The sequence below is a fragment of the Thamnophis sirtalis genome, unplaced genomic scaffold, assembly GCF_051295495.1.
Source record: "Thamnophis sirtalis isolate CommonGarterSnake01/CBP01778 unplaced genomic scaffold, rThaSir2_p1.2 scaffold_11, whole genome shotgun sequence".
Lineage (NCBI taxonomy): Eukaryota > Metazoa > Chordata > Lepidosauria > Squamata > Natricidae > Thamnophis > Thamnophis sirtalis.
Window position 1 is genome coordinate 37,442,677 of NW_028261391.1, and position 10,357 is coordinate 37,453,033.

The 10,357-nt window shown below is 36.4% G+C and overlaps 1 protein-coding gene across 1 annotated transcript in view; it reads left to right on the forward strand.

Moving 5' to 3' along the window:
- The window catches only part of BOK (BCL2 family apoptosis regulator BOK), a 29,797-nt gene extending 21,813 nt beyond the window's left edge, over positions 1 to 7,984 (forward strand). Inside the window, exons 4-5 of the mRNA XM_014060725.2 lie at positions 5,764 to 5,927; positions 6,837 to 7,984. Coding sequence (XP_013916200.2) covers positions 5,764 to 5,927; positions 6,837 to 6,962 — 290 coding nt within the window. The 3' untranslated portion in view covers positions 6,963 to 7,984. The remainder of the gene's footprint in view (positions 1 to 5,763; positions 5,928 to 6,836) is intronic.
- The last annotated feature ends 2,373 nt before the right edge of the window (positions 7,985 to 10,357 follow it).

Here is a 10,357-nt window from a genome sequence, read left to right on the forward strand (position 1 = left end):
TCTGTCCCTACCTCCCCCTTCTTGTAATAGAGTCCATCACAAGTTTGTTTTGGACTGGAATAGAAAGCTGTGCACTTTGATCACCAAGTGGATAGGTTTATTTGTACAGTGAAAGGAAGTGTAGTTTTGTGAGCTCAGAAACTGACCAGATGCTTATCCACATGGTTTCCTGGAGATTTTCCAGCATCTAGGAGACTAAAGCAGGGGACCAGTTCTGATTTATTTTCTCTGTTTTGCTCCATTTGGTATTTACATACCTCGGTTCGACAGATGGCTTCCATCTGCCTGGTCTTAAAAAATAATTTGGCAGAATCAGCTGTTTTTCTGCTCTCTCATAGTTTTGCAATAGAGGTTGGTTTTAGAACTAGTTCTTTTGAGCTACACGGAGCCTGTTCCCCAAGATGGTTTCTTTTTGCAGCTGTTAGGAAGGTGCTTATATAAAGAATGACAGTTTTGCCCAGCTGGAATCTGACCTGGTGGCATTTTTATTAGATGCAGTTTGCGACTGTTCCCACTACTTGCTGCTGTACGTGGGAAGGCAAAATAGCATGCAATTTATGCCCACTTTATGTAAGCAGGATCAGTGGGAGGGAGAAGATGGGGATTCTCCCTCTTCCCAGCAATCTTAAGAAGAATGGTGTGTGTGTGTGTGTGTGTGTAATTCCCAGACTGACAACTTTTGTGGCCATTTTCAAAAAGGATGGAAAAACAAATTGTGAATTTCTAGTATAATCATTAGAATCCGATACTAATTTTATCTCTACAAATAAGTCTTTGGGGATAACTGGCTTATATTTTTTTCTAGCCTACAATTTGTCTTTTTTATTAACCATATTGCAGCTTTATATACATTTAGAAAATAAGAAGCTGTGGTAAGGTTATGCTGGCATATTAATCACTACTTAGCCAAAACCCTTTAAAAAGATATGTAGTTTTTTTAACCTAACCTAACAATAACAAAAGAAAATAATAATAATAATAATAATAATAATAATAATAATAATAATAATAATAATAACAACAATTGAACCGGAATCCATCTTGGAAACAAACCAGTTAATGTACAGCGCAGCTGTAATAGTCACTAATGAACTAGGCATTAAAATTAAAGTACCTAGTCACACAACAGAAAAAGCATCAAAGCCAAAGTGGAAAATCCGTCTAGAACAAAAAATCAAAAAATTAAGGGCAGATGCTAGTAACTTAAAGAACATGCATGAGCAACGGCTTAAAAACAACAAAATCATAGATCGGCTAATCAGAAGATATAGATTGGATACAAGAAACATCAATGAAGCTGTAGAGATTGTAAAACAGCAGATAACAGCAACAGCTAGAAAAATTGAAAGATATGAGGCACGAATCATCCAATATAAACAAAATCAGCAATTTCGATCAGACCAACGGCGTTTTTATCAAAGTCTTAATGTGAATGGTGACACCAAAAGTGAAAAACCAGAAAAGCAGGCCACAGTTGAATTCTGGAAAGAATTGTGGGAAAATGCAAAGGACTACAACAAGGAAGCAAAGTGGATACATGACTTTGAGAAAAGCATTGGCAACAAACAAATGCAAGTATTAGAAATAACAACTGAGATGATCAAAAATCGAGTTAAAAAGGTAAAGAATTGGACATCACCTGGAAAAGACCAATTACATGGTTTCTGGCTCAAATATCTGACCAGTTTACATGCAATATTGGCCAGGCAACTGAATGAAATTTTACAAAAGGGCCAAATTGATGAATGGTTAACAACTGGAAAAACATACTTGATTCAGAAAGATCCAACTAAAGGAGCAACACCTGAAAACTATAGACCAATAACATGCTTACCAACAACCTTCAAATTACTCACAGGCATTATTGCAGATAACATGATGGATTATTTGGAAACAAACAACATCTTGCCAGTAGAGCAAAAAGGCAACAAAAGAAGGAGCAGGGGCACAAAAGATCAGCTTCTAATTGATAAAATGATATTAGAAAATTGTAAGAACAGAAAAACGAACTTGAATATGGTCTGGATTGATTACAAAAAGGCATTTGACTCACTGCCACATAGTTGGATCATAAAATGCTTAGAAACAACTGGCATTAGCAAAAATATTACATCCTTTACTGAAAAGGCAATGAAACAATGGAGAACTGAGTTGGCAGTAGGGAATGAGAGCTACGGAATGGTTAATATCAAGCGAGGAATTTTCCAGGGTGATTCACTTTCACCTCTTCTCTTCATCATCGCAATGATCCCACTATCAGTAATCTTAAAAAAAATGAAATTAGGCTACCAAACAGCCAAAAAAGCTGAAAAAATTTCGCATTTACTATATATGGATGATTTGAAACTCTATGGAAAGTCAGAAATAGAAATCCAATCATTGACAAATACAGTCCGAGTATTCAGCACCGATATTTCAATGCAGTTTGGCATGGAAAAATGCGCCACTGTATCCATAAAAAGGGGCAAAATCACTGCATCTGAGGGAATTGAAATGCCCAATGGCCAACTAATTAAATGCAAAGAAAATGAAGCCTACAAATACTTAGGCATTCTGCAGTTGGATAACATCAAGCATGGAGAAGTAAAAACTATTGTCAGGCGAGAGTACACCAACAGAGTTAGGAAAATTCTGAAATCTAAATTGAATGGTGGAAATACAATCAAGGCCATAAATACCTGGGCAATACCAGTTATAAGATACACAGCTGGCATAGTTAACTGGACACAAGCTGATTTGGACCTTTTGGACCGAAAAACCAGGAAACTAATGACAATGCACTACAGTTTACATCCACGTGGTGATACTGATAGACTGTATCTGCCCCGAAAATCAGGTGGCAGAGGATTATTACAAGTGAAGCAAACAGTTGAAGAAGAAAAACATGCACTGGCTGATTATTTAAAAGACACTCAAGAACATCTATTAATCGAAGTAAAGAACAAAAATCTACTGAAGGCCCAACAGACAAAACAAGAATACAGAAAAGATGTGATAAAATCAAGAATGGAGAGTTGGCAGAACAAAGCACTGCATGGTCAATTTCTGGAAAAAATAAAAGATAAAGTGGACAGTGAACAAACTTGGTTATGGTTAAAAACAGGTACATTAAAGAAAGAAACAGAGTCACTAATCCTGGCTGCGCAAGAACAAGCTATCCGCACAAATGCCATAAAGGCCAAAATCGAAAAATCCTCTGATGATGCCAAATGCAGACTTTGCAAAGAAGTTGATGAAACTGTTGATCACATACTCAGCTGCTGTAAAAAAATCGCGCAGACTGATTATAAATTGCGGCACAATTCAGTAGCACAAATGATCCATTGGAATTTGTGCAAAAATTATAATATTAAAACAGCAACAAACTGGTGGGAACATCAGCCTGAAAAAGTCACCGAAAATCAGATGGTCAAGATCTTGTGGGATTTCCGTATACAAACCGACAAAATACTGGCGCATAATACACCAGACATCACACTGGTTGAGAAAAATAAGGTCACAATCATAGACATCGCAATACCAGGTGATAGCAGGGTCGCCGAGAAGGAACATGAAAAAATCGCAAGATACCAGGACTTAAAAATCGAAATTCAACGACTATGGCACAAACCAGCAGTGGTAATTCCAGTGGTAATTGGCACACTGGGTGCTATTCCAAAAGCACTGGAATTACATTTAAAACAGTTAAATATTGACAAAATCACCATCAGTCAAATGCAAAAAGCCGCACTGCTTGGATCTGCACGCATATTACGAAAATACGTTACGACGTCCTAGGCCCCTGGGTGGGGCCCGACTAGTAACCAATGCCAAATCCGGCGAAACAACTGGCCGCTGTGATACAATTGAATAATAATAATAATAATAATAATAATAATAATGCAAGAAAAAAGGAAATCAACCAGAAAATAAGTGAAATTGTGGCAAGAAAAAGAAAGAAAGAACAAAGAAAAAATAAATATCAAAACCATTTGTATTTATGATACTCAAGTTTTAAGCAACAAATACCCTGACCATGTGGAATTATATTGAATTATATATTACATTGTAATTTATAGTTATGTGTGAATAATGTAGGTGTGAATATTCAGATCATATATCATAAAATCATCCATTGATTTAGATTTTGCTCTAACACATGAAAACAAAATTCTTGATACTTTAGTAGGTTCCTAATTTTCACAATGTAGAATGCAGAAATACATTTCTATTACATATTTCTTTTTTTAAAAATAACATTTCTTGGTTCTGTTCTCTTCTAAAGTACTGATGAAAGTTAATTTTCTGAATTATTGGGGAAATAAGATTGTACCCTGATGCTGTTAATGATGGTGTTAATGTCTATTACGTTTTTTTAAAAAATAAGCTAAATAATGAAAACAACAATTTTGGCAACCCTCATCTGTGCCTGATATGTTTTACATTGGGCTGACATTATCTAGAACAGTGTTTCTCAACCTTGGCAACTTGAAGATGTCCGGACTTCAACTCCCAGAATTCCCCAGCCAGCGAATGCTGGCTGGGGAATTCTGGGAGTTGAAGTCCAGACATCTTCAAGTTGCCAAGGTTGAGAAACAATGATCTAGAACACTCTTGTTGTGTCTTGGCCTTAGCCTGGGTTTAGCTCTTTCATATGTAAGACAAAGTTTGTTTGTTTGTTTGTTTATTACTTTTATATACCACCCCTGTCATTGATGAGGCAACACTGTATCTGCTGTACCGTACTTTATATTTGTTAAGAGAATGTGAATTAATTGATGGCATTACATAAAATATATTGTACTGTAAAATCCAAGACAGTGGTTATCTCATATATTAATAATCAATTTCATAAATAAATGTTTAAAGGCAAATTGAGATGGTGGAAGAGGGTGAGAATGGATATTGGGCTGTCCATTGATAACTTTAACTCTTCTGTGTATCAGAATCAGTGGTGGGATTCAGCCAGTTCGTACCTATTCGGGAAAACCGGTTTGTAACTTTCTAAGCGGTTCGGAGAACTGGTTGTTGGAAGAAATCTTTTGTTTTTTCCCCACTTTACATGGCTAATCCTGTAAGGAGGGCAGGAAGGAAACATTCTGGTGTTGTTTCTAGCCTAATCTTTATTGCCCTGCTTACAGAAACTGCCTCTCCAGTTAACCCTTATTACCATTTAACAACTAAGGCGAAGTGCCCATTGACCTGAGTGACATTGACTTGGCCATGCCCACATGTTCACTGAGCCCCGCCTACCCAGCTGGTCATTAGGGCAGAGAATTGGTTGGTAAATTATTTGAATCCCACCACTGATCAGAATCCAGAGTAGGTCCTAGCGATTACACGTGTAATGTGTAAGACCCAAAGCAGGATATTATATACATTTATGTATACTTTTATAAGTTGTTCCCATAATTGTGTGCATGGCATCTCATCTAACTAGAATCTTTAAAGTATCCAACAGTTGCTATTCAGTCAATGTCCATCCCTGGGGAGTATTACAAAATAGGCAATGTTAATGTACCAATTGGACAAGTGACACTGAACAACAAGTTGCTCCATATATCCTAGGTCAGACTATGTGAAAATAAATTATGTGTATAGATGCAGACCTATCCAGCTGAATTGTCTGGTGTGTGATGATAGTGGGGTGAGGGGAAAATAACAATGCCAAATGCAAAAATGCTTGCCTGAAGAGGTTATCTAAACACACAGGCTATAACTTCACCATTTCCCGGCCAGCCCTGAGCCAACTATGTTTGATTCCCCCCCCCCCCCTTGCTATAGGAATAACATGGGGTAAAATTGCATCTCTATACGCCGTGGCAGCAGGCCTTGCTGTGGACTGTGTGAGACATGCCCAGCCAGCCATGGTCCATACCATTGTGGACTGTTTGGGAGAGTTCGTACGCAAGACTTTGGTGACATGGATGAAGAGGAGAGGAGGCTGGGTAAGTGATCCTGTAAAGTTACACCTTCCTTAAAAGCATGAGAGGACAAGCTGTGGGACTGTTACTGTCAGGAATCAATTAGATGGGTATCTTTAATAAAGCTTTGTCTGTCTTCCCTTCTGAATTCTGACTATATTAGTTTCTTCATGTAGCTTTGAGTCTGATCCATTTGGACTGTGGCTGCTTTTCTTCTCAAGTTTTTAGCTTCATTTCATTTGCTTAATTTGCTACTGCTCACTTGTGATAATTGTTTATAGGAATTTGTGTTTTTAAGAGAGATAAGTAATGACAATAGGAAACCTTGGCCAGTTATTAAGTCACCTGGTATGTGTATATACGTGTTCAGGGGCACCTTTCTACATTGGGCAGATACTTTGTAGCTTGGAAGATATCACAGCCCTTTGTTTTTTAACTGCCATTTTCAGTGGACAAGAGGCAGGCAATGGTATAATGCTGCACAAAGAAGTAGAGTTGATTCTCTACAGTCTTATACAGATAGTCCACAACCTACAATCACAATTGTGTCAAAAATTTCTGTTCCTAAGTGAAACATTTGTTAAGTGAATTTGTCCCATTTTATGACCTTTCTTGCCACAGTTATAAAAACGAATCGCTGTAGTTGTTAAATTAGTCAAACAGTTGTTAAGTAAATCTGGCTTCCCATTGAGTCTTGTTTGTTAGAAGGGGATCCCAGAAGGGACACTGTAATTCAGAAGTGGATTGAGAAACGTTCAAGGTTTCCAACAGGAGATTTATTCAAGTTTTCCAAAGCTGAGATCAATGGAAGTGTTTTGGGGATTTTGATAAATCCTTCACCAGCAATCTGGCAGGAATCATGCAAAGCTCTTATTAGTACTCAGACTATAACATATGCAAAAATGCTAATTCTCTTTTTCTTTTCCACCACAGGCAGACATAACAAAATGTGTCGTGAATACTGATCCCAACCTTCGCTCCCATTGGCTTGTGGCTGCCATTTGTAATTTTGGCCAATTTTTGAAGGCCATCTTTTTTGTGCTGTTGCCAGAAAGATGATATCTGGTTATCAAAAGAAGTTCCATTTTCTTCTCGGTGACCAAGAGACACAAGTGAAGAAGTAATGAGATGACTTTCCTCCACGCTTTTCCAACGATGGGAAGCCTTTTTTTCAGTTCATATCTTATACCAAGCATCTTTTGTACTTTGAGATTTGCACTGATCTGTTCACACTGATCTGAGCAATGGAAGAACTTGCCACTCAGTTTATTGTTTATAGATTGTGTCACATCTTGATGTACTAAGAACAAGGAAGCTGATCTGGAGTTGTGCAAAGAGGAAAACTATCTTAAACTTTTTGTATTTTGCAGTTGTGATTTTTACAGTGTTATTCATTCTGGAATTCTAAATTCTTGGTTGATGATTGCTAAATAAAGAAGGGAGGGGTTTCTCCAATATACTGAAATTTAGTTTAAATATCACTTCCTGTCTAAGAAACTAAACTGGGATTATACATGATACATTGCCAATCTACATATCCAGCTTTATATTTTCACATCTGAGGCACCAAAATATAAGGTCATTTTTTAAAAAGCTATGTTTATGTTGAATAAAATGATCCAGAGACATCAACTGCAACAACTTTTAGAAAACAGCAAAAATATACCCTATTTGGAGCATACATTTTAATGTGAGGTGCAATTGGCAAATTGTGTGCTCTGATTTTAATCCTACTGCAGCCCATATATGATAAAAAGCATGACAGAAGGAAATCTAAACCTGCTTTGATGCCTAAATGCAAATAAAGAACTATGTATACACAATGAAGTGTATAAACATCTTAAAGATACTCCAACTCATTTTGTTTCTTTTCTACTTTGTAACTTACAATGTGAAAAAGGCTGGTAAATGGGAATGAAGCAATGAAGATTATCCTTGAAATTTGTGAAAACAGCAAAGCTTTGGGCTTCTGGTGTTAAACCATTGAAACAGAATTTTAACACTGTATATAATGAAATGACACCTTGAAGAGGTTGATTTATTGTGACTAAATAAAACACAACAGAGCATGAAGAGCATGACTTCTGGAACTCTTTGTAGTCACTTAATCATAATTCTGCTCTGGGTCAAGTGGTCAGGAGTGGCTCTTAGATTTGTGGCATCTGCAATATTCCAAGTGGCTACCTAATGGCCTTTCCAAATAGGATCCTTTTGGGGATTTTACAAGAGGTTTTTTTCTTTCTCTCTGAAGACTCCATCTGCACCTAGCCTGTTTTTTACTCAATCTTCCTTCTGCAAGGAAGGGAATGGAATGGAATTTCCAGGAATGAAAATTGAGTTCCATTCTGATGAATAAAAAGCAGGACATTGTCTCGACTAGAACTGCTTTCCACCATTCTGTGGTTTAAAAGGAATATTTGTATATGCTGATATGTTTGTTGAAGGAGTCCTTATAAAGCCAAAATGATGCAGGGATGAGGAGCAGGCTTGAAAGATCCATTACTGAGAAGAAATATATATGTTGAGTGTGGAAAGTGGGAAGACCCTTCAAAACTATATTTAGCATACTCTGAAAATACATAACATTTGGGGGGGGAATTGAATATTTCAGCGCCAGAGCAGAAGCATTTTGTGAGATCTGTTGCCATAGATACAATCAGGGCCCTAATATATATACACTATATTGCCAAAAGTATTTGTTCACCCATCCACATAATCAGACTCAGTTGTGAGCGAATACTTTTGGCAATATAGTATGTATGTATGTATGTGTATATATATATATATATGGAAAAACTTCAGGTTTATGGAAGAAATACCCCATGAAAACATGTGCATTAAGTGTTCTTAAATAATATATGTGTGTGTGTGTGTGTGTGTATGTGTGTATGTATGTATGTATGTGTGTATATATATATATATATATATATATATATATATATATATATATATATATATATATATATATATATATATATATATATATATATATATATATATACACATACATACATACATACATATACATATACACATACACATACACATACACATACATACATACATACATACATCATATATATATATATATTATATATATATATATATATATATTCACCAAGCAACATGACAAGAACTGTAAGAATTATCCTCTGAGTTAAGGAACGAATATAACAGGGCAGTTTTGCCAAATTAAAGAGAAGCTGGATTTATACAATATGCTTAGTAAAGAGCAAGTAAGCCACACTGTTAACCAGCTGCATGTGGCTTTTTACAGAGATTTCATACTTTATATATGGTAAGGTAACTCTAAATATTAAATATATTCAGACTGGTGGCTATTTAGAGTTTGATGGCAAGTCTGAAATGTTGCATGAGAAAGAGGAGAAAAGGGCCCTATGCTTACTGAAATTTCACACGAACATGTCACGTGAGTATGGCAAATGAAATTAATATCAATCCAGGTTAACCGAGGTACATTCCTAAGAAGATTCTGATAATTATTGAATTCCATGACATACATTTAGATGTCTGTACTGCCTTACCATCTCATGTTGCTCAAGGTACCTTTCAATAATACACAAAAATAGCATGAAGATTTCAAACATGCAAAGCCTAACATTAAAAATGTAAACCTTGTAAAAATATGCTAAATTAATTTCAGGGGGCTCATTCATATTTCAGGAAATGACCGGTTAATCATACATTTAACTGTTTAAAGAAGTCCAAAGTAAAGAGGCCTGTTGGAAGTTTATTCCAAGTTCTGGCTTTATTAAACTGTGGAGGTCTGCCAATTTATCTCTTATACAAATGGGACTGTCATCAATCTCTCCTTAGTAAATCTCAGATTGTAGATAATATTAGGCAAAAACGCTCTCAGAGAGCCTGATTCAGAACTATTTAGAGCTGTGTAAATAAATGCCAACATCTTAAATTAGGGCTGGCAGCTAGTATGCTTGCAAAGTACTAGTAACATGCTCTTGTTTTCAGAGCCAACATGTTCCTAGCCATAACCTTCTGCACCCATTGTAATCGCTGGATTTTTATAACATGTACAACTGAGGTCATGCTGTTTTCTCTGGCAAAGACAGAGTTGAATGGCAGCCAAATCTGTGCATCTTTCTAAACAAAGATCATATGCATCTCCAGTGGTAATTTGACTTCCCAGAGTTTCCCAAACTTGGTTCTAGAGGGAAGTGCTAGCACTAAAGGGGGGGGGGAGAGACCACTCCCTGGATTTGCAACCTGCCCAACCAGTGAATTTTTTTAACTTCCTGGGTCCATTTGCCCTCATCTGGTTTGTCACATTTGTAAACACTGATCAAAATATAGGCTGCTTTTTCAAAACCATTTTAAAGGTTGTTTAGTTTTTGAAGAATTTGGAAAAGGAAAATTGACTCATCCCAATATTCAAAACTATGAATTCTCTGAAAATGGAAGTCGAGGTAGGAAAG